Source organism: Panthera uncia, chromosome A2 (genome assembly GCF_023721935.1).
Source record: "Panthera uncia isolate 11264 chromosome A2, Puncia_PCG_1.0, whole genome shotgun sequence".
NCBI classification, from domain to species: domain Eukaryota; kingdom Metazoa; phylum Chordata; class Mammalia; order Carnivora; family Felidae; genus Panthera; species Panthera uncia.
This window is the reverse complement of record NC_064816.1, coordinates 21825176-21850314: the sequence shown is the minus strand read 5'-3', so window position 1 is coordinate 21850314 and position 25139 is coordinate 21825176. Positions and strand designations below refer to the sequence as shown.

The 25139-nt window shown below is 44.0% G+C and overlaps 1 protein-coding gene across 2 annotated transcripts in view; it reads right to left on the bottom strand.

The window, feature by feature from the left end:
• CACNA2D3 (calcium voltage-gated channel auxiliary subunit alpha2delta 3) overlaps positions 1-25139 on the bottom strand; it is an 895877-nt gene that overhangs the window by 506906 nt on the left and 363832 nt on the right. For both annotated transcript variants that reach the window (XM_049640724.1, XM_049640725.1), the window contains exon 6: positions 3247-3378. In XM_049640724.1, the coding sequence (XP_049496681.1) occupies positions 3247-3378 (132 nt within the window). The remainder of the gene's footprint in view (positions 1-3246; positions 3379-25139) is intronic.

Sequence of the window (25139 nt, the reverse complement as noted above, 5' to 3'; positions counted from 1 at the left end):
GATATAGAACACTTATATCATCCAAAAGACAGCACATGGAAGTGTTGTCACATGGCTAAAGGCCCTACACTGAACTTGTAAAGGCCTGTGTAAATCTATTCAGAAAGAGACAACATCATCCCAGGTACTTTATTAGGTTGATGTTGACTAAAATCCCCCTTCTGAGAACTCCATGCTCCCACCTACAGAAGTTGAGATTGTCCTCCTTCTTAGTGATCCTCTAGCACCTTCTATTTCCCCCATGTTAGCATTAAACACACTGTACCATCATGACCTGTTCACCTGTCTGTCTCCCTCATGTTCCCTGTTCCTTTCTTTGGGGATCCCCGCCAGGCAAGGCCACAGTAATGTAATCCTCATCAATCCCCATGGTTTCAGATGGCTAGCTCTACCACTGTCCAGTCTCCCTCACTTGAGGCTGTGGGCATGTGACCCAGACCAGAATAATCCTTGGTCTTACATCTAAGCCACTAGGACAGATGCTCTCTCTTCCTCTGGGACCATAGTGAGAAATAATCCTGCAAGCACACAGCCATATTCCCCATCACTAGGAGATCACCTGCCAGTGAAACATGGTCAAAATAGAGGAAGGTGGAGAGGAAAGAGGGAAGGAAAGATTCAAAATCCAAATGACAATGCTGAATACTGGATCCAACCATGTCTCAAAACAGCACATTCCCTAGAATTCAAGTTACCTGAGCCAATAAATGTATTCCTTGCCAGAGCTAGCTAGAATGCAGTTTCTGTCACTTGCAACCAAAATCCTGAGGAATGCATTTTCCCACAAGAGGGAACTTCATGAGGGCAGAGACCTTTTCTATTAAGTTCACCATTTTAGCCTCCCATAGTGCTTAGAACAAAACAAGAACTCAGCACACACTGAATGAAGAATGAAGAAATATCCCTTCTCTTTAAGAACATGCAGACTTACCACTGATTCATACTATTATACCACTCTAAACATGGAACGAAGTTTCCTGAAGATAAAAAATCCTAGCAAAAAAATGTCCATGAGTCATTCTTCTAACAATCATTTTGTGTCCAAGAGACAAGAGGTGTGTTTTCTGTTCAGAACCAAGCACTGAGTGACCACAAGACATTAATAGGGCAGTGAGACACCATAGGACCATGACTCGTGTCTTTACTAGCACAGAAAAGATGCAGGAATTTTACAAAGTTAAAATTCTGCCACAAATGTCACAAACATGGTAAGTATTTCTGAGTCGATGGCTCTGACTGATTAAAAACCTTGTACATAAATTCATTTCCCCTGTTAGACACACCCTTCATGAGGATGTCCTTTTGTTATGAACTGGATGTTTGTCCCTGCCACCAAATTCATAGGTTGAAAACTAACATGACCCTGTGTGACAGTATGCAGAGGTGAGGCCTTCCGGAGGTACTTAGGTTTAGATGAGATCAGAAGGATGGAGCTCCCATGGTGGGATTAGTGCCCTTCCAGGAAGAGTAAGAAATACCTGAGCTTTGGCTCCCTACCATGTGCAGCTACAAGGAGAAGGTAGCCATCTGCAAGCCAGAAAGAGGGCTCTCACCAAGAACCAAGTCTGCCAGCACCTTGATCTTAGGCTCCCCAGACTCCAGAACTATGAGAAATGAACACCTGCTGCTTAAACCACCCAGTGTGTGGTATTTTGTTATGGCAGCCTGAGATGTCTACTGCACCCCCCCCCGTTTTTTTTTTCAAATTTCCTCATGACCATAGTTTAAGGACTTCCTGCTGGCGGAGACAATAGATGATCTATGGTTTCTTCTTATTGGCTCCACCCTCATCCAAACACCACGTGGTAAGATGGTAAGAGGTCCCTGTAGCTTCGTCTATGGATCAGCCCTCCCCCGCGCTTTATTTTCAGCAACATCTGCGTTAAATTTGCTCTCTGTTGAGTGTATCAAAACAGATTGCAATTTGGTGACACTGGAACTTTAATAGACCACTGTTTATTATAACATTATCTTTACTAGGATGCTTATTGTTTAAATTTCTGTGAGCTCCAGGAGGAACCACGTGTGCCCCGCTGAACACAACTCTTGGGAAATGTCGAATAATCTGGCAAAGCAGACACTTGGCAGGCAAGTCTCAGGGGACAGATGCTGTGTGCAGGGCAAACGGCTCCTCGAGGCGGAGGCTGGCGGTCTCTGTGCCTCAAAGTGGGAAGACATCAGGTGCCTAGTCTTACTTAATGAAAACATAAAAGTCTCCACTTAATTGCTCCAAGATTATGCCGAGAGATTTTTCCTTCTTTTAGGTTGAGCTTGTTAATTTCTGCAGCTGTGATGTTGGCACAATTGCAGCCTCGAGTCCTGTTTTCACAACTTGTGAGCAAAATTAAAACTTCCCTTCTTAATTAAAATTCAAACCAAGCCAGAATTAAATTCTTATTGCAAAGCGGAGGTCTGGGGAGGCCTCAGGAACACCTGTTCCAAAGGTATGATGGACAAACTCTGATGAACATACCATCTGAGGGTGCTTTTGGCGGCCCTGAAGATGAGCTGGTGCCATCGGCGGTGCTTGGGCCAGTCCGAGCTCTTCCTCCGAGGCGGTCAGCTCTGGAGTGGGGAAACCTCAGTTCATAGTTTCCATTTCTCTTTTTTTTCTATTTTTTTTTTAACATTTATTCATTTTTGAGAGACAGGGTGCAAGCAGGGGAGGGGTGGAGAGAGAGGGAGACACAGAATCCGAAGCAGGCTCCAGGCTCTGAGCTGTCCGCACAGCGCCCGACACAGGGCTCAAACCCGCGAACCGCGAGATCATGACCTAAGCCGAAGTCAGACGCTGAACCGACTGAGCCGCCCAGGCGCCCCTCACATGTTCCATTTCTTACCCCTTTGGTCAGAATTTAAAATTCAGCCCAATTATGACTTGTTCCTTTCCACGGTAATAACAATGATGATAGTAACTATAGTAGTAGTAATAGTAATAAAGCAAACTCTTGTCCAGAAAGATCAAATATGGTGTGTCTCACACCCCAACTCCTCACTTTTGGTGCAGCTTGATGAACTGCTCTATCGAGAAAGATGTGGAAACCACATGCAGATCTAAATGCCTGTGTGTGTGTACGGATGCCATGCTACCGCGCCTATCTGGACCATGACAATAGATATAACAGATTTGAATTTAATCTTTCATTTTCTCCTAATGGGAGAGGGAAAAATTTAACCCTGAACATGAAAGAAAAGTATCACAGGGTCATTAATCTCAATCATAATTCTCAAGGCGGGGATACTCACCTGGATACTGCCTAAAAAAGCCCTTTGCACTTCCAAAGTACTGCCATATGAGAGACGGGTCACGATCAAAGTTATCTACGAAAACTTTGTTTAGGGATTCGGACCAATAAACCCCATTGACGATTGCTGGGTCTGAAAAGAAACAGAGAGAAGAGAAAGTTACAAACCAAAGTGAGAGAGAACCCCGGCTGGCGTCCCTTGGAGCTGGCAGATAGCAGCAGCATGAGACTCATCTTACAGCAAGCTGTGAAGAAAGTTATAGCTTCCCAAACATTTAGCTCCTGGGAACTCCATACATCAGGGATTCCTCATCCTGCCCAAGCCCCCAGAGCCACCCAGGAGCCTTTATTGATGACTCCTTACTTGAAAAATACATCCCTTTATTTGTAACTTTCAACCTTGTACAGCACAGAGTTCTTGAGAAAGCAGAGAGAGACCTTCTCAGCATTATTTTCCACCTTTTGCCTCTCCTGGGTCAGAACCCAGCAATAAAAACAGGAAAAATGTGTTTTCTCTCACTGCAATGACCTCAGCCAACATGGTCCTGTTCCAATTCTCTTCACCTCTGACTTAGAAGTTTGCTTTTTTAAAAAATAAATAAATAAATTGCAATTACATAACTACATCTCTCTACCTCTTTTGTTCAGCAAATGGTGAACTCCAGGAGGGCAGGAACCATTTCATGTGGTCTTCTGCTGTGTCCCTTTGACTAGCACATGGCAGAAATTCCAGACATTTATGGACACATGAAGAGATGAATGGATGGGGGTGTCTGGATGGCTCAGTTGCTTAAGCATTGGACTTCAGATCAGGTCACAATCTCACGGTTCGTGAGTTCGAACCCCACGTCAAGCTGTGTGCTGACAGCTCAGGGCCTGAAGCCTGCTTCAGATTCTGTGTCTCCTTCTCTTTCTGCCCCTCCCCTGCTTGTGCTCTGTCCTGTTCTCTCTCTCCAAAATTAACATTAAAAAAATTTTTTTAAAGAGATGAATGGATGGATAGATGAATAAAACAAAGGTTGCTCATCACAACCGTCTACTCTTCTTCCCTTGTGATCCCATGAATAAATCTCTTTTCTTCACCCTTGGCAGCCCAAAGCTAACTCTTTGCCTTCTGTCCACAGATAAAAATTAAGGGCAAAGGCAAAGAAGGACAATAAGTATTTTTTTTTGGCATAGTGGTTGAAGAAAGATGGATCACTAAGGATGCTTGGTGACCATCCACTTTTTCTTAAACTTCTTAAGATCCTGTTTCAAAATGATGCCACATAAAGCATAATTCTGTTAAGAGGGGAGATCACCATCCAGTCCCAGCATGATGAGCGTAAGAATGACAACAGGGTGAGCATGTTAATGATGAGGAAGAGGAGGGGAAGGAGCAGAAATCTTTACTGAGTCTCTCCCATGGTGCAAGCACGTACTTAGCTCATCTTCCATTGCCTCTACCACAGCCCTCCAAGACAGGCGCCATTAGTAACTTCCATGCTCCACAAGTAGAAACGGAGTACCAAGAAGTTAGGTTCTTTCCTAAAAGCATCCAACTCATCAGTGACAAAGCTTCTGATCTGTGATTTATAAATGGGATAATAATACACATCTTAAAGGGCTATTTGAAAGGCTAAACAAATCTACAGAAGACGACAAACAGCAAAAGGCATTCAGAAAGTCATCAATGGAGCAATTCCATTCACCTGGATTCCAACACCCTCAACAGAACTTCCTGTGGGACCCCAAGTCACAGAAATCCCACCATGGCATCTTTATTCCAAAGATTCCTGCATTCTACACCAGGGGGATAAAGACAGATTTGGTCACTCTAGTCCTCAAGTTGCATAGTAAGCCAATTAGCAAAATAATGCTAGAAATGGTCATGTGAATTAGGTACAGTGACAAGGAAACTCACTGTTGGCACAGTGCACCCCATCCCTCCTCCACAGTGGCCTGCCCATTGCCAGACTGCTGCCCCCAAGATGCCCATCTGAAGAGGTCTGAGAAAGAGCCCACAAAATGGCGCCTAACCCAGCAGGCAGACATGGTGTCTTATATTGTCTTACCTCCAGCCTGTCTTATTCTTTCAGATTGCTTACCCAGATTCCATAGACAAGTGGGATTCTGAATCTCACCTCAACGTAAGTGCTCAAACTCTTATAAACTAGAGTAAACCACATCATAGGCTCGGAGAGTGAAAATGACCAATTCAACCTTTTACCACAAAGTAATTTTGAGAAAGACTTTATCCTCACAATCTTGGAAAATGGAACCCTTTTTTGCTCCTGTACAAGCTTGACAATAATTACTGTGACTCACTCCTTGTTATAAAAGCCACTGAAATTAATCCACAAAGATGTAAATACAATAATGACACTGAAAACTCCATGGTTCTTGCCTCCTCCATCAATGGCCTCAATTATGTTGCCATCATATAAAAACTTTCCACAATTAGAAGCAAAAATTCCATTTCCCTCACTCACTGTCTCAACATGTTAAGCAGTCAAACAGTTTCCAGTTAGAGATTCTTTTTTCTTGACTGTGATTTTTTTGGGGATAGTAAAAGGCCACTCATACCCCAAGGTGGTCCTAGAAACTTAGGGTTGCCCCTTGGGGACCTGTGAGCACCTTCAGAAATGCAAAAAGAATTGTGATGGTCAGAGGTTATTTCAACAATCATTTTGACACTAAATGTCGCTCTGAAATTATGCCTCTTTAAGAAAAGGGGGCTTTGATTTTCCCAGGGCACGGTGAACAAGGGCAGGAGAATCACTAAAGAATATGGTCTAGTTAAAATGAGGGCTGTGTTACACACACCTATTTGATCAAATATTTGAGATAACATGTCCTCTGGCTTGTAAAACAATCACAGTATATTGATTTCACAATCTTGCTTAGCAAGCAATTTTAATAGAAGGGAAAATCTCGAAATGCTGTCCATTATTCATCATCTAAGAGATGAAAAGAAACAGGAAAATGCTAACGTTATAAAATGGGGCCTGCATCTAAATATCTGGGTTAAAACAGACACTAAAACATAAGTTAAAAATGGTTTTCCCAACATCACTGGCAGAGAGCAGAAATGAAAGAGCCCAAAGGGTCAGTGCCACCCATCATATCCTGCTTACCCAGGTCCTCAGATCCTTCCACTGTCTACTGAGGAGGAGGTGAACATGACACTGTGGGCCGCATCCCAGCCAGATGTTCCCTCTATGGCTGCTGAGCAGGTGTGCTTTTTTAAGGTCACTTGCAAAAACGACAGCATCCTCCTAAGCAGTAGGTTTCCCTTCTACTTGTGTGTGTTTTGTTTCTAACTTTGTTGAAAAGCCCTCCCCCTCTGCCTCATTTAGCATTCTTCAGGAGTCTCAGACTAATCTGAGCGTGGGTTTCACTTCCACCCCTAGTCTTCTTAGGAGGTTAATGTATTGTATTAGTTTCCTGTGGCTGCTATAACAAATTACCACAAACCGAGTGACTTAAAACAGAAGAAAAGTATTCAGGAGGCCAGAAGTCCAAAATCAAAGAATTGGCAGATTGGGTTCCTACCAGGGGCTCTCAGGGAGACTCTGTTCCACGCTGCTCTCCTGGCCTCTGGTGGTCATCAGCAACCCTTAGTGCTTCCTGCTTTATAGACACAATCGCTCTAATGTCTTCCTCCATCTACCCGCGCCTTCCCTTTGTGTATCTCTGTGTCATCTCTTTCTTTAAGGAAACCAGTCACTGGATTTAGGGTCCACCCTAAACTCCAGATGAGCTCATCTCAAATCTTTCACTTAGTTACATTTGCAAAGACCCTGTTTCCATATAAAGTCACATTTGCAGGATGTACTAGAGGTCAGGACTGGGGCATATTTTCCGGAGGCCACCACTCAACCCCCTGCATGTATTCAGACTCCCTTAATTATGCTACATAATATATCCATATTTCATGGTTTGTATATGTTCTTTTTAAAATCTGAGTTTCATATGGGTAGGCCTTTTTCCTAGTGAAGGATCCTTTTAATGGAAACAGTTCAAATTTTCACGTCTGCATTATAATTTTACGAGCTTACCATTCTTCTCAATCTCTGTTGATAGGTCCTACCTACAAGGCTCTCACTTGGACTAAACTCATTTCCCTTAATGCCTCATGTATGTGTCAATGCCCAGTTTTCTGCTCAATACAGTGAGCTCCATGTCACATGGTCATTTTCTCCAATGTCCCTGTCCATTCGGTGTCAACTTATTATTCACAGTGGTCAACGTGAAGTCCAGCAATAGCAGTTCTGCTTCCTGCTTCCTCTACCTTCTGAGAGATTAAATTACCTCCAATGCCAGTCAGAAATTTATCAGATGTTCAGCTTTTTAGTAGAACAGACTACAAGCAGATGTTTGGAGAGTAAGAGTCCCACACCACCTTTGTGATCTATTTGCAATTTGTATCTGAAAAGCAGCTCACACGTCCCTGCTCTGTCTTTATAATGTACCATATAACCCGTAAAGAATTTGTAGTTTCCTTCTTTTATTTCCACCCAAATAATTGCTCTCACCTGTGCTTCCCCATCCCTCAACAAGTTTGCACTTCGCTACATGGGGGTTTTCTGATGTTACGGATGGCCGATGTTCTCTCTGCATCCTCCCCAACACACTCACACACTTTTCCATTTCTGTTCTGTATCTTTGAGTGGGTAGCCCCTCTTGTCATCCTCAGTCAATCAGCCCTTTGGGTTCAAGCAAATTAACGCACTAAAGCACTCAGCACAGCAACTGGCACACACAAAATGGTCCATACACATTGGCCATTATTTATGCCAGGCGTGAGGAAATAAATAAGGTCCCAAGAAGATCACCCCACTTCTTCTATCCCTGTTCTCTGCAGCAAGAGTCCCTGCACAGCATCTTAATACTACAGCATGCCAGTGTGAAATGCAGGCTTTGGAGTTGGGAGTCTTGGATATGAGACCTCACTTGGCACTTGTCAGTTAGTGGCCTTGGGCTTGTGACTTAGCTTCCCTGAGCCCCATTGTCTTCTTTGACCAGAGTGGCTCTCACTCAAAGGTTTCTCAGAAAAGGCACATAGGGTGCTCAGCAGAGGGAGGGCTCTGTTACCATCAGGGGGTACATCAGTAGTCACAGCTCTGGGGTGGGTCCCCTGCTCCCCATCCCAGGCAGTTCCGCTCTCCTATAGCTATCCAGATTAAACTTCACCTAAGCCTCTTCCTCCCTTCCTCCAATTATCAGGGCAAGGTACTCTTGACAACTCTTACATTCATTTGTTCATCCAATGAATATTCACTGAGTACCAACTACATTGGGCATTCAGCAGTGACCCAGGCAGACCATGAAGTGGACATTTCGGTCTGAGGAGGGGTGACAATGGGCACATAAATGAAGGTTCCAAACAGAAGTGGGTGTCACAAAGAAAATAAAAAGGGATGATAGGCTTGAGAGTTACCAGGTGTGGAAAGGGGAGTTACTCTAACTGGGTGGTCCAAGATGACCTCTTTGAGGAGAGAGCTGAATGCTGAGAAGGTGTCAATTTAAAAACACCTTGGCCAGCAAAAGCTTTGAGGCAGAGTGAGTAGCAAGGGCAAAGGCCCTGAGCCAGGAAGAAACCTGTGTCCTGGGAAACAGCAAAACAGCGAGTGTCGTCGAGGCCCCGTAAGCAAAGGGGAAGAGGTTTGAAATTGGGCTGGCAAGATGGGCAGGCCACGGTGAAGGTCTTAGCAGATGGACAAAGTTTCCTGCCAAGCATACATTTTCTCACAGACATAATCTGTGCTCCACCAGTGCCAAGGTTCACTACGCTTTTATTCATGGTTCCAAAATCAAATTTCTTGTCTTATGAAATCTATAGCCAGCATAGCCTACTTCCTTCAAGCAATCAGGATCTTTACGGATGCCTTAGCACTTGGGTTTCCTCTCCAGACCTCAAAGTCACCTGATACGCTCACCATCTTTTTTCTCAATATCATTTATTCTCCAGTGAATTAGCAGCATCACTGTATTAATTTAAACTTGACATTTTCTACCACAAAATATGGGTCCATTTCTAGTGAATCTGAGTGTCCATGAATAATTACAGGCTAATCTAGAATTACAAACCACTGTTAACCCAAAAACCATTGAAGGGAACGGTCTGAATTCATGTTCAACTGGGTTTCTGAAGCGTGGCCCTTGTAAAGAAGGTTATTTCCTGCCTGAACAAGCTAGAGGAAGGGTCTTAGGTTTGACTAAAGGTCTTTGAAGAGGTGTGACTCCTGGATGTGAAATCACAGCAGGCACAGAGGACTGAGTCCACACAAGAGCTCTTCTACAGTGTCGCACATTGAACCACACACAGAGGGAGAATGGCTGGAGAGTCTTTGTGTCTCCCATTTCAGCTAGTAAATGCTATCTCTCATTCATTCTAAATAGGTCATAGATTAAATAATGAGTAGTTTTGATGCTAATTATCAAGCACTTATATATATTGGAAAATAGCCACTAATGTGTGTTGAATTATAAAATAGACTTATTTGCCAAACATTTCCCCTTCCTCTAAACTTAGTGACGCGCTACATATTAAATGCAGGTTGCTTTCCACAAAGCTGGAGTCAATTTCTGGCAGTCCTGAAACCAAAGGGATGAGGAGGATTCATGGTCCAATGCTGAATCACTCTGCATGGATCTGGAAAGCAAAATGAATGGGAAACACACTTACCAGTTTGGCAAATCCCAGAAGGTGCTGGACACCGTCTCAGACTACTGCCTCAGCATGATAGATGTCAGGATTAATTGCCCAGTGAGATTTCACATCAATGACTCCACTTGTTTGTGTGATTTTTTGTTTCTTTGTTTTGCCTTAAATATATCAACTTTAAATGGCCCTCCTCCCTTAACATACTTTAAATTTTGTGGAGAAATTCCCATTTCTCCCTCCTCATCACTCTTATTACCCTGGAATAAATCATTTTCAAGTCTTTGTTGGAGATATTAAGAAGAAGAAAATGATATGACAGAAATCAAAGTATAACGATGATGATGACAGCAGCAGAGGCTGCCATTTCTGGAACACTTGCAACGGGCCACGTACTATGCAAGATGGCTACCAACTGCTCTTCCTACCCCATTTTCCACATGAGGAAATTGACCCTTGGAGCACTGAAGTTCATTTCCCCAGGACATCATCACCTTACCCATGGGAGAGATTAGCTACGTTCCTCATCTAAACTATTAGATGAAAGATGACTTGCGTGGAGGCGTTGAACTCTATTTACTGCCTACCAGACAGTAAGTAGAGGGAGGGAAAAAAGGAAGGCACAGGACGTGTAGTCTAGACACCAGGTAACAGGTGGCTCACAGCAGGCTGCCTGTCCCCAGCTGTCAGCAAATGAATGGAGTGGGTGGTCCCTGGAGAAAGGGGCTGGGATCAGGATGTCTTCAGGCAGGGCTGGACACAGCATCTTTGCACCTAATAATGCTCAGGATGTGTGCATGAGCTCAGGAGGACACGGTGAATGAAGAGAGGGTAGTGCTGGGAACCAATTCAGAGCTCTCTGCGAGAGTCCCCTTATGCATCCACCTTGGGTTCTCTGCTGCAGAGCCAGAGCCACCAGGGAAGGTCTTCTGTCACCACCTGCATTTGGATTTGGGGTCTGCTTGCAGAGGGGACATTTACAAGGCATAAAATCTTGAATAACACACTCTAGAGTGAAGATAAGCACATCTCAAGAGGCTTCTGATTCTAAAATGGCATTTATGATAAATTGTAATTAAGCCAGTATTCACTAGCTAATTTAAAACACCTCTGTCTTCAGAGATCATTTTCTCACTAACCAAGTCTCCCTTCAGGTCTGTAATGAAAAGCCGAAGAACCAGAGCCTCATTCCTTCTTGGGGATTTACTCTGGTTGGAAAGGGAACAAACCTCATCTTGCACAGGTTCAGAGATGGAGTGAGCACGGAGGCACCATTTTCCTACCACAGTACCAGAACAACAACAGCCTTGCAAATCCCTCATAGCGGTTCCCTGGAGCTCAGCATCCTGCTTGAAAATCTGTGCTACGTAACACAGCTAGACCACTCAGCTTGCTCCAGAAGCATCAGTCGTTCCTGCTAACCCATCACACAGAGACTGTACCCCACTGCATGGTGCCCCAAGATGCTCTGGTCTGGCCCAGGATCGCTTTTCAAATCCACTTCCCTTCCAGCCTCCAGCATCCACCCACATCTGCCCCTGGCCAAGCTCACTAAGGCTTCTCCATTCTTGTATTTTAATTATTCCATTTATAGCAACTAGTTCTACTACCACTGGACAACCTGGTTAAAAGGTGTACATCATGTACTCATTATAGTATGGATTGTTTATTCATTCATTCAGAAAACATTTGCTGAATGCCAGGAACCATGCTAGGATTTGGGGATAAAATAGTGGGCAAAACCAGACATGGCCTTTAACCCAATGAAGCATACAGACCAGTAGGGGAGGCAGACAACCCAGTAATTACCTAATTGTGTATAAATTTACAGTCATGATTAGTATAAGAAGGGAAAAACACAATGTTAGGAAACATGCTCTTAGGGGAGGTCCTGCTAGCCCAGATTTGATGGAGCTGGAATCTTCAGAATGAATAGTCATTCAGAGGGGAGGGGCAAGGCACTGCTGGCGTTGCCAACTCTAAGTTTAAATACCCACAGTGCAGAGGACAGAAAGGAGGCTGGGGTAGGTGGGAGGAGTCAGGGCCAGGGGACCAGGCAGGGCCTTGAAGACCCTGGCTGCAGTCAGCTGTCAATCTCAAGAGTCATGGAGGCCCCTGGAGGGCCCAAAGACAGGGCAGTAACACCCTTGCCATTTGAAGAGGCAGGTGGTCGAGGGTGGAGGGAGTGTGTATAGAGGCTCCTGACATAACGGTGCCTGCACTAGAATGACAGAGTGTGAGAAAGTCAGTGGTATGTAGAGAGAAGGAGCTCAGCAAACATGTGAGGGTCCAGGTTTTGCACTCTGAAAGCCAAGGTAGAAGCCCTCTTCGTCACAGTCCCAGTATCTAAGCGGGGAGTCCCCAGCAGCAGGGAGCCTGGACAACACCCTCCTGAGCACCGCACCGAGGGGGAGTTAGCCCAAGGGGAGCTGGCATGCTCCTCACATCGCACACAAATGGGAAAATCTGTTGATGGCAACAGGGAAAACTATGTCCCCAGACAGCTAGACTGTCCCAGATTTGCTACCACCGACTGTTCTGTTGTAACAGTCCTCGGAATGTACGTCCTTGCCTGCCATTCTTGCAGCACACCTCTCACTGACAGACGTTATTCATAAGCAGCATGAAAGAATGGGAACCAATAAGAATGGGAAATCCTCGACCACCCACATCCGGGTATTGCAAACGTTCAGTGAGGCTCTCCTTCTGGGTACAGCTATGCATCCACATGGCCCCAGCTGCCCTCACCCTCATTCTCCATCTCATGGCTCCTGGGAAGGCCCATACTGTTTCTGAAAGATGAGGCAACTGAGTCCGGTGAGGGGAGGCCACGCAGCCAGGGAGGAACTAGGCTGTCCCTTCACCTAAAGTGTTCCTTAGCAGTGGGATTTATGACGCTCAGCCCTGGGCCTCTACCCCAAAATCACTCCTCTTCAAAGTAAAGCCAAATAAAATCTTACCCATCAGTCAATAAACACTTAAAAAAAAATCTAGGGTATTTGAAACCTTGTCCTATGTTCTGGGGCTCAGTAGGGGGACATAAAGAAACAATTCTGGAGAAAACTGATGTTATGACAAGTCACACGCAATAAAAGACAACCCCAGTGGGAGAATATATAGCTGTCATCCTTTAGTAAGAACCCATTCCTGATATTCACACAGAAAGTCTCCTCTAATTTCAACCTTTGGGAAGAGAGAAAGAAATTTAAACGTTCCTTCTTTCCATCTTCTGGACAGGCCTGGCTCCCAGTAAAATATGATTTTGTGGAGCCTGCCATCTGTACTGATGCTATCAGCTTTTTATTGATATTTAATATAAACAGAACCCTAAGGCTAGCAGGTACCCTGACAGGGTCTGAAATATAATTGCCAAGGAACCATACAAATGTGTGTAGCAATTAAAGAACTGTCAGGGATATTGCTGGTGTGGACACAGAGCTGCGGGCTGGATGAAGGAGGGATGTATGCAAGCAGGGAGGCAGAGAGAGCAGAGGGCTGTGGGAAGGAAACGGGTGGGAGACTCGCACATCCCTCCTGCAGCAGGCCCAGAAATCCCACACAGGGAGATAAGGGGATTATGGACATTCAAAAAGGGAAATGAAGCTGGGTTTGACTTGGTGTTTGTTTTCAACACACAAAGACCAAGAGCCAGCTCTCCTGCCTCTGCTCTGAGTTTTATACTGCAGAGACAACATGCAGCCAGTCTTGAGTCCGGCTTGGGTGGGGGAATCCCAGGACAGGGCATAGGAAGGAATTTGTTTTCTGCACGGCTTTTAAGAGTTGTCATAGTGGCAGAAGGCTGAAAAACTGGCTGTGGCTAAGAAAGATGGGGTGCATGGAGATGAAAGGGGAGTTCTGAGTGAGGAAGAAGGAAAGACAGGCCAGTTGGAGGGCCAGGGCCAACAGAAGAGGAATCTGAGCGCAGCCTTGAGGAGGACCAAGGAATGCTTTTTGTCAGTTCTGGTTGCAAAAGCCCTGCCCACACCTGTGGCTAGTACTGACTTCACAGGGAACCCAGCGGTGGTGGGGATGGGGATGGGGACGGTCACGGGGATGGAGGTGCAGACACGATCTCCACCCCGTACCAGGATCTCTAGTCATCCTTTGAGGGGCCCTGGAGCTTTGGCTTTCGTGACTGGAAGACATGGGGTGAGAAAGGGAGTGGTACTTAATGAATGGCTTGGGTTCGGGGATCAGAAGAACCAGGTTTAGTAACAGAACCATTTGTCATAATTTGCTCTTGAATTCCTAGGAGAGGAGCACCTTTTCAAATGGAATGCTGCTGCCAGAGATCTGGGCTGCAAATAGCCAATGGGGTAGTAGAATAAAGGAATCTTAATCTCCTCCTTCTTGAACCATGGATGGAGAGGGGTTTATGCCCTGCCCTCACCCCTTCCCAACATACACGCACACATATGAGCAACACGTGCACACACACACACACCCTACAACCCGCCCTAGACAAGCGCTTTTGAGTCGAACACTAAGGAACTTGTAAAGACTTTAGTAGTTAACGTATTTCTTGGGGTGCCTGAGTGGCTCAGTCAGTTAAACACCTGACTTCGGCTCAAGTCATGGTCTCGCAGTTTGTGAGTTCGAGCCCCGCATCGGGCTCTGTGCTGACAGCTCAGAGTCTGGAGCCTGCATCAGATTCTGTGTCTCCCTCTCTTTCTACCCCTCTCCCACTTGTGCTCTGTCTCTCTCTCTCAAAAATAAATAAACATTAGAAATGAAAAAAAAACATATTTCACAATGTTAAAGAAGTTTTAACCAACACATGGAACCACAGATACTCAGATCATTACTCAGAATGGGGTTATTTTTACTTAGTTAGAAACAAAGAGTTGATTTAAAGGAAGGCATTAAGGAATCATACAGGTGCTGGTAGAAACAGGTGAAATCATGAGTGTGGCCTGGGAATGACCGGGGCTGGGAAAATGCAGCTCCAGTGGCTCCAAAGAGCAATGCCCACCATCTCCTCCCACATATCCCCATGTAGGAAACTCACCTCAAAGCCTTAACAGTGTGTGGGATGACAGGGGACATAGGCTCCCATTCCTCATTTTAAAAAGTTGTGTGGGGTGCCTGGGTGGCTCAGTTGGTTAAGCGTCCAACTTTGGCTCAGGTCATGATCTCGCGGTCCATGAGTTCGAGCCCCGCGTCGGGCTCTGTGCTGACAGCTCAGAGCCTGGAGCCTGTTTCAGATTCTGTGTCTCCCTCTCTCTGACCCTCCCCCGTTCATGCTCTGTCTCTCTCTGTCTCAAAAATAAACGTTAAAAAAAAAATTTAAAAAGTTGTGTTTTTTTCTTCAATAAAATATAAATACATCCTTTATGTATCCCTTCTCTCAACCTGACAAACTCCTGAAGGCATTCAGACCCAAGAATATAAAAATGTAGATGTGGTAGCATCATGAAGGCCATTCCAAGTTCTACACCCTGAGAGTGTGTAAGCAGGAGTCAGAAATCATCTGAGAAAGTGCAGAAAGAAGCCCCAAGAAGCAGATCGTGTTCTCTGCTCGTAAACTGCAGGGAAGATCCGCCCCCCGCCCCCACACACTCCACCCCCCGAGCTCCTGGGAGGAAGCCAATTTCATGCCAAGGTGGTTTTGATGGATATGGCACCAGGGGGCTGGGTTCACATGGCTAGAACATTATAGGAATTTGCTTTTGATGCCCAATTTCATGTGAAGATCGCAGGTCGTAAACTCCCCTGGACTCTACCACTGGAAGTTCAGACTACTCCCCAAAAGCATGACACACACTGAGAATAATGCCAGCTGCCAATAATGTTGACCAAGTACTATTAACAATAAGGTTCCAGCTGTCTTTCCACCCGGTCATCCTGCAAACACTTTCATTGGTTATTTCTTGTCTTGCTGAACAATAGCATTTGGACTCAATTAATTGAGACCAAATGATTGACTTTATGGACCTTAGTAGCAGTGCTCACTGACTCCCAAGTGGCCCCTCCTCTTGTTATGAAACATCGCAGGGAATAGGTTTAATTCTGTTACGTGATTTATCACTAGAATAACCATACTGTTTATCATCCAAACCAAATCCCTTTTGATAAGGGGGCCCCTTTTTATTAATATAGAGAGATAAGCAGTATCAAGTAGGTCTATCCTTGGCAAGCCAAAACAGACAAGTACCCCATTTAGAACTCACCCCATTCCACAGAGAATGGAACTGAGTGACTGTGTGTGTGCCTGTGCATGTGTGCAATTTGATCTCTGATGTGATCATGATTGCTTAAGCAAAAAGGGTTAGAAGCAAGAAATCATTCCTGAAATAATACATCAAACGCTTGCTTTTAATACTTGGCCAATCATTGCATGTAGGATCATGGCCTTTTGAGCACTGAGGCAGTTTGCTAGCGGTGGGCATTCAGCATGCTTTAGACACAGCCAAACTGTTTAACTGATGGGAGAAGAGCTGAAGAACATTCATTAACCCACTACATTGCTTAACTGGAGGTTACTCAAGAGTGTTCTACTGTAATTAAATCAATGCACCCTCTATTTCTTCAAGTTGGGAATCTTTTCAATTTAAAGAACCAAACATCCTACTCAAAATACCTTAAAAGATATTGGCTTCTAGAACTAAGAAGATGACGGGTAGGAATGGTTAAGGGGTAGACTTATCCCAAGATGGCCAATTATTTCACCAAGGACCCAGTTACTTTCTTTCTGTCCTGATTCCCACTGAGTTGGCTGCATCCTCAGACCCTTCCTCTCACACAACTGGCCCTTCTCCCTACAGCCTTTGCCCCAGCATCTCCGGCCGTTCCTTTCATAGGGTCACAAAACTGCTGCATCACTTAGAGCCATCAATCTTTTCCCCACTCTACTCAGGGGTAGAACGTGAAATCTCCAAATGTCTCCTTACATTTATTGACTTTGAATATTGTAAACCCATCCCCGAACAAGTCAGCATGGGATGGGGATGGGGCATGCTGATCCACCTGCTTGAACCTGTTAAGTCCTGGGTCTGATTTCAAGTCCAACATCCATAAAGGATGGGTCCCGAAAAGAAATTCAGGGTGCCACTGGCAACAAGAGGAAGGTAAAAGTGCCAAGCCATAAACATCTCCTCCAAGGTTCTGATATGCTCACAAACACCCAAAAAATCAACTCAGAGGCCACAAAACCCATGTGACTCAGTATTTCCCCAACTACTAATTCACCTAAAGAATTTAAATTTGGAGGGACCATTTCCCAAGTGAAGCATTTCTATACCATAATGGTATACAAGAGGTATGTTGAGCATTCTAAAACTGCGTGGCAGACAGAAGGAACTTTATCAAGGGAAGTTTAATGCAAAAAGATAGATCTCTTGGGATGCAAAGAAAAAAATCAAAGAAGAGAAAAAGAAGTATTTCATGGGAAATAATGCTACAAGTCCAGCAGATTACATGCTACAAATAACAATGAAAAAGAAGAATATATTCCTACTAACATAAAACCAACAAGACCAGACATATTTAACAGGAACTGCACCCAAAGAGGAAGAAGTCAGTTGCTACAAAAATGATGTATGATCTTTGGTTAGGTTTATTCCTAGGTATTTTATGGTTCTTGATGTAAAAGATCTGTATGCTGAAACCTATAGAAAGCTTATGAAGGAAATTGAAGAAGCTACAAAGAAATGGAAAAACATTCCATGCTCATGGACTGGAAGAATAAATATTGTTAAAATGTCAATACTACGCAATGCAATCTACCCATTCAATGCAATACCAATCAAAATTGCACCAGCATTCTTCTCGAAGCTAGAACAAACAATCCTAAAATCTGTATGGAACCACAAAAGACCCTGAATAGCCAAAGTAATATTGAAGAAGAAAACCAAAGTGGGAAGCATCACAATCCCAGACGTTAGCCTCTACTACAAAGCTGTAATCACCAAGACATCATGGTATTGGCACAAAAACAGACACACAGATCAATGGAATAGAACAGAGACCCCAGAATTGGACCCACAGATGTATGGCCAACTAATCTTTGGCAAAGCAGAAAAGAGTATCCAATGGAAAAAAGACAGTCTCTTTAACAAGTGGTACTGGGAGAACTGGACAGCAACATGCAGAAGAATGAAACTAGACCACTTTCTTATATCACTCACAATAATAAACTCAAAATGGATGAAGGACCTGAGCATGAGACAGGAAACCATCAGAACCCTACAGGAGAAAGCAGGAAAAAATCTCTTTCACCTCAGCTGCAGCAATTTCTTACTCAACACTTCTCCAAAGGCAAGGGAATTAAAAGCAAAAATGAACTATTGGGACCTCATCAAGAAATAAAGCTTCTGCACTGCAAAGGAAACATCAACAAAACTAAAAGGCAACCAATGGAATGGGAAAAGATATTTGCAAATGACATGTCAGACAAAGGGCTAGTATCCAAAATCTATAAAGAACTCACCAAACTCCACACCCGAAAAACAAATAATCCAGTGAAGAAATGGGCAGAAGACATGAATAGACACTTTTCTAAAGAAGACATCCAGATGGCCAACAGGCACATGAAAAGATAGATGCTCAACCTCACTCCTCATCAGGGAAATACAAATAAAAATCACACTGAGATACCACCTCACGCCAGTCAGAGTGGCTAAAATGAACAAATCAGGAGACTACAGACGCTGGAGAGGATGTGGAGAAATGGGAACCCTCTTGCACTGCCGGTGGGAATGCAAACTGGTACAGCCGCTCTGGAAAACAGTGTGGAGGCTCCTCAAAAAATTAAAAATAGACCTATCCTATGACCCAGCAATAGCACTGCTAGGATTTTACCCAAGGGGTACAGGAGTGCTGATGCAAAGGGGCACATGTACCCCAATGTTTACAGCAGCACTTTCAACAACAGCCAAATTATGGAAAGAGCCTAAATGTCCATCAACTGACTAATGGATTAAAAAAAAAAAAGATGTGGTTTATATATACAATGGAATAGTACTTGGCAGTGAGAAAGAATGAAATCTGGCCTTTGGCCATTGGGTATTAGGCTAAGTGAAGTAAGTCACGCAGAGAAAGACAGATACCATGTTTTCACTCATGTGGATCTTGAGAAACTTAACAGAAGACCATGGGGGAGTGGAAGGGGGAAAAAAGTTACAGAAAGGGAGGGAGGCAAACCATAAGAGACTCTTAAGGACTGAGAACAAACTGAGGGTTGATGGGGAGTGGGGGAGAGGGGAAAGTGGGTGATGGGCATGGAGGAGGGCACCTGTTGGGATGAGCACTCGGTGTTGTATGGAAACCAATCTGACAATAAATTATATGTAAGAAAATGATGTATGACGGGGCAAGCCTGCAGAAATGGAGGTTGACCTCCAAAACCTTCAAGGACAGGACTACTTACAGATTTTCAGCTGAAAGTGTTTTCATAAAAGCGTGCTTATAAGTCAAGGTTTGAAAAATCTTTTCTTAAAAATTTTAGTACCCCAAACTTTGTTATTTTCATATTTGTAGAAATACTTGTTTGGAAAGATCTCCTAGTAATAAAGATGCTAAAACTTAAAAAAAAAAAAAAAAAAGGATGCTAAAACTTTTAATATACTGATGCTGATCTATGTAACCAATTTGATTAAATAGCTTGGAACATATTTTAAACTGCCAGAAGTACAGAGTAAATCAAAACTCCAATAACATTTTGGAGTCCTAACACATTTGATGACTAATTTTATTACAGCAGTTCACTAGAAATAAGACAGGCTATCTCTGCAGCTAGTATCCAATTCCATGTTCTCATTTAATCCACCCTGATTTCACCCTTTGGTCTGTTTGATTATCTTTAAATGGCTTGTTTCTCTTTTGTATGTGAGTTAAAGGACATGTAAAATTAAAGGTGTTGCTATTCCAATACCATTTACATTATTAGAATATAACAAAGTGTAAGAACTGAAAGCTGTGTTACTCATGGAGTGTCCCAAAGCAAGGGTATCTGTGATACCCAGTCAACGTTCACAAGATCAAAATAAAGTCTAGCTTGGTTGCTGCATGGTCAGGGGATGGGTGGAATCAGCAACAACAAGAACAACAAAAGATGTGAAGAGAGGATGATAAAGCTTGTTTCAAAATAATAGCCCATCATAAAAGGTAGAAATATTTAAAAGAAAACATGTTACTTAAAACAGATATTTAATTTAATTTTAAATTGTTCAAAATTCGTTCTCTAAGACATATTACGTATTTACCACATATACATATATGGAGATCTTATCTCTTACAATTGAATTAGGGATAAGACATAGTTAATTAGCATATGGAATCAGTAAAAATTCATACCAGAGGGTCAGTCCAATCCTGAAGTCTATTTAAGGAGAAAAGGGAAGAAGGGCAAGAACAAATGGGCCCTTTCGTCTTGAAGTAGCTGACTACAGTGCACTGAAGGGTACAAAAAAATTAATAACTTTCTGGGTCCTTAACTTTCTCCAGACATTGTCTTTAAAGCAAGAAAAAAAAAAGGTACAAATGTTTAAAATCTCTCCAAAACTATTAGCAAAAACAATATGGAAATATATACCAGATGCACAAAGGCATCTTGGGATGAATATATTAAGGACCCACAACTGCAAATTCAAAAATCTATTTAATTGTGCCAAAAAAGAAAGACCTTTCGATAAACAAAATGCAGACAGTGTTTCAAAAAAAAATCTTGAGGTCTTGAGCCAAGACTATTCCTCAGCTGGATATTTCAGACTCTAACTAGACCACCAAAACAGACTTTACTGTCACGTTGGCCACTTTGAGAATAGCGATAGAGCTCCAGCCTCAGTCTTACCTGGGGAGAGAGTGGAATAATAAATGAATTCTGCAAGAAGTTTCCACTCGGGGCTTTTTATCTTAGACCAAACATAGAGCTCTTTTGTAGGGGGAAGAGAGTGGGAATCACCCTCTAAAAATAATTTTATTCTTTCCCTTAAAAAATAACTTCTCAATTAACCAAAAACCAAATGACCAAAAAGAAAAAAAAAAAAAAGAAAAAGAAAAAGAAAAGAAAAAAAAAAGAAATTCACCCCCATCCTGTAAATAATCACTGTTAGCATCCTGACATAAGGCCATCTACTCCCTTCTCTGTATGTTTTATTTGTATACAATGGGAGTGGGCTATATGCACTCCTTTCCAACTAAACCCTCCCTCTCTGTTCCATTTACTAGCTTCCCAGACCACACACATTGCTGTCCTCAGTAATAGCAGTATAGCATTCCATTTCAAGTGGGGAGAAGGAAAGGAGGCTGTTTTCATGAGTGACATTCTTAGCACCCAGATAATTTGCAGGGATTTGATTTAAAATAAATAAATATACTGGGCACCTGGGTGAGTCAATCGGCTGAGCATCCAACTCTTGATTTTGGGTCAGGTCATGATCTCAGAGTCATGGGATCCAGGCTCGCATCAGGCTCCATGCTGAGTGTGGAGCCTGCTTAAGATTCTCCCCCCACTCCCTCTCTCCCCCTCTGCCCCTCTCCCGCACTCGCACTGCCTCTCTATATAGGAATGAATGAATGAATGAATGAATGAATGAACAAAAACAAACAAACCTTCCTCACAAGTATGGGAAGAAAATTGCTGGTGTGCTGAGAAGCAATGCCTGTGTCTTCACTGCAGTAATGTGGACAGGAGCCAGTTCACAGTCCTCACCATATCCCAAATCATCCCCCACACCTCTTGCTCACCCTCTTGCTCCTATACATGGTATCACTGTTTTAAATTTTCATTATGAAATACTTTCAGACTCTGAAACAGTTGCAAAAAGGGGGGGAATCCAAAATACCCTATATCCAGCTTCCCCAAATGTTAACCTCTTACTTAACCACAGTCCAATAATCAAAACCACAATATTCACACAGACACAATACCAACACTCTTTACAGATCTGATTTAAATTTCATCAACAGCCCTGCCGCTGTCCTCTGTCTGGGCCTGAAACCGATCCACGATCACACACGACGTTAGCTGTCCTGTCTCTTCCGCCTCTCAGCAAAGGTCCTCAGCCTTTCTTCATCTCTCCTGACCTTGATGCCTTCCACCCGCCCACGCAACCCCATGTAGAGGTGACTTGAGAGACTGTAGAAAAGGACTCAGAAGGACCCTGGCAGGTATGTCACTTTCCCAGTGCTGCCTCTCACACTTCCAGAAGTCAGAAGTCAGAAGTCTGAAATCAAGCATCGGAGGGCTGGTTCCTTGGGAAGACTCTGGGGGAGAAACTGTCCCATGCCCCTCTTTACCTTCTGGTGGTTCCTGGCAATCCCTGGCATTTCTACACATACTCCAAATCTCTACATCTCTCTTCACATGGGCTTCTTCTCTGTGTGCCTCTGTATGTCCTCCTCTCTTCTTACAGGGACACCTGCCATTGGATTTAGAGCCCACCCTAAAATCCAGTACGATCTCATCTCCAGATCCTTAAAAAGTTGCATCTGCAAAGACCCTATTTCCACATAAGGTCACAGTTTGAGGTTCCACGTGGATACAAATTTTTGAAGGGAATATTATTCAATCCACTGCAATGTCCTTCAATTTGGTTGTTTCAAAATATATATTCGGGACAATGACTAGGTTGAGCCCTGTTCAACAATTTCTCACATCACCTTATTATAAGACAGCAGGAGCAGGTGAAAGGATTATTCTATTTCTTAGACTAGTTTCAAACAAGCTCAAAACACCCATAGGATCTTGGGGAAGATAATGGCAAATTATATTTAGTTTTACATTTGGCATTTCAATTATAGATACAACTCAGCAGCGGCTTCACAGCTCACTACTGTTTCTTACTCTAGCTGAAAACATACCCGCAATCAGTCCGTTGATGAGAGGAGAAATGTAAACACTTTTGTCTAGAAGGAAGCCAGAGTTTGAAGCTGCTTCTGAATTGGATGCTCTTGTAAGAGGTCATTATTTCCAAGAACTGCCAAGACTCTAGTTCTCTGCCTCACAGGACCCGTGAAAAGGACAATTGGGACAATCATCATGTTCAATAGCCCAGCCGCCACTTGATTAGGGAAGGAGATGAGGTTGGCTTGGCAGGATTTATTCCCGGCAGAGACTCACTAGGGGAGAGACAGCAGCTTGTCTTTTCCAAGATGTCTGCAAATTGAGTTGACGGTAATTTTGCTATGACTCGTAGGGTTTCCAGGCTCACTTCTTTTTCTTCTTCTGAGTAAAACGGACCATGGTCTTCTTTTCCAGCACAGCAGCAGAGCCCGCTCCACAGCCAAGATGCCCGGTCACAAGCTGGCTGACCCAAAGAATACTCTCCAGCACATCTCATCAGACGAAGAGTCTGACGCATTTCTTTCTTGGCAATTTCAGTATTCAAGCAGAGGAGACCCCTCAGGCTCATAGTCTGTAAGCCACTGTCCCAGCGCCGAGTTTACCAATTTCAAAAAGATAAAGCTTTGCAAAGAGAGATGAGGAGCATCTGGGTGGCTCAGTCGATTAAGCATCAGACTCTCGGTTTCGGCTCAGGTCATGATCTCATGGTTTGTGAGTGTGACCCCTGCATCAGGCTCTGTGCTGACAGCGCAGAGCCTGCTTGACATTCTCTCTCTCTGCTCCTCCCCTGCCCACTCTCTCTCTGTCTCTTTCTCAAAAATAAACTTACAAAAAAAGAAAAAGAAAAATGAATAGTCACAGCGCACATGCACACACGCACACACACACACACACACACACACACACACACTTAACTCACGTAAGCACCGTCACGCATGTGTCCGCATGGAGGTTTATTCTGGCTGAGATGTCTTTGGTCAGGGAAGACAAAGAGATGCAAGTCTTCCCATGGCAACTGGATGCGCGCCACACACATGCCCATGTGGGAAAAAAAACCACTTAATATGCACTTACGTCACACATACACACACTCAAAAAACAACAGAATATACGCGATCTTGGTGGTCCTGGAAAGGGTACCATGAACTGTTCACCAGGCATTATCTGAGTAAGAATTAACACAGGAAAAGGGAGAATGGGTTCAATTTCAAAAATGTATCACACTGAAAATAATGACAACAGCCTTGTATGCGTACTTGGCATTTGCTAAAGCTCTTTTCATCCTTTGGTCCACTTTTTCCTATTATAGGTCCTCCACGCACATTTACAAAGGAGGAGCCTGGGGCAATAGACAACTTTAGTCATTTACCCAAGGCAGTACCTTTAAAAGGCTGTGGAACATGAATGCCATCAGCAAGGACTGAACACCTTAGTTTGTTCTAAGACATCTAACATTTGATTCTCAAAACAATGGCCGGGTGGGCACTTATGTACTCCCCATTTTACAGATGTGGAAACTGAGCTCAAGTGGCCGAGTAACATGCCTAAGGTCACAGAGTTAGGAGCAGAGCCCTTTAGGTAGGTCTTCTGGACCACAGTTTATTGGCAGAAACCAATGCAAAGAGAATAATTACGGGGGTCACATTTCCAAAAGCTCAAAACAATCCATGCATACAGAACATGGACCCCTCTGCTCCTGATGCACAAATAAAGCGGCAGCCTCAAGAGAGGTGGGCCTGGGGTCTCACACGCATATGGGCGAGCCTTGAGAAGAAGCAGATAGAGGACCCTGCAAGCTCTGTGCATCTCTGTACCACGGCCAAGGGGAATGAGAACAAAGCAGCGCAGGATGACAGCAAATTCCTCAGAACACTGGCTAAGTGTGTCAGGGTAAAGCCGGTCTTCCCTGGAGGAAGCAGTGATGAATGCCCAGAAACTTGGCAACCTCTCTCCCTGCTCCCCCGAATCCTCAAATCCCCTCCGCTTGGTCAGAGGGGGATTATGGCCCTGACAGGGTGTCCTGATGACAGAGGAGTCCTCCAGGGGAGCAGAGAGGAAGGGGAGGGAAGAAGGGCTGAGGGGAAAAAGGAAAAGGAAGATCGTTGTGTATCCTGGGAATGTATATGCAGCACGGTGGTGCTCGATTCATCAAGGGATGAGTTGAGATTAGTGTTCACATCATCTAACTTGCCCAATGTTGCTCTATGTCAAGCCCCTCGGAATGCTGGAGGGCAGCCCACGCCGAGGACAGAGGCAGCAGCACAGGCAGGTCCTTAATTACCTGAAAGGCCCAGAGAGGTGATGTGACCTGTGCAGAGCCAATTCTCAGCAACTCGGAGACCAGAGCCCAGACTGCCTCCTGGGTTCTACTCCGCAAATGGACACAGACTGGATGGGACACGTGCGGGTGTGGATGACGGTGATCGAGGAGAGCATGACCACGATCGGGGGCGCGGGTCACAGA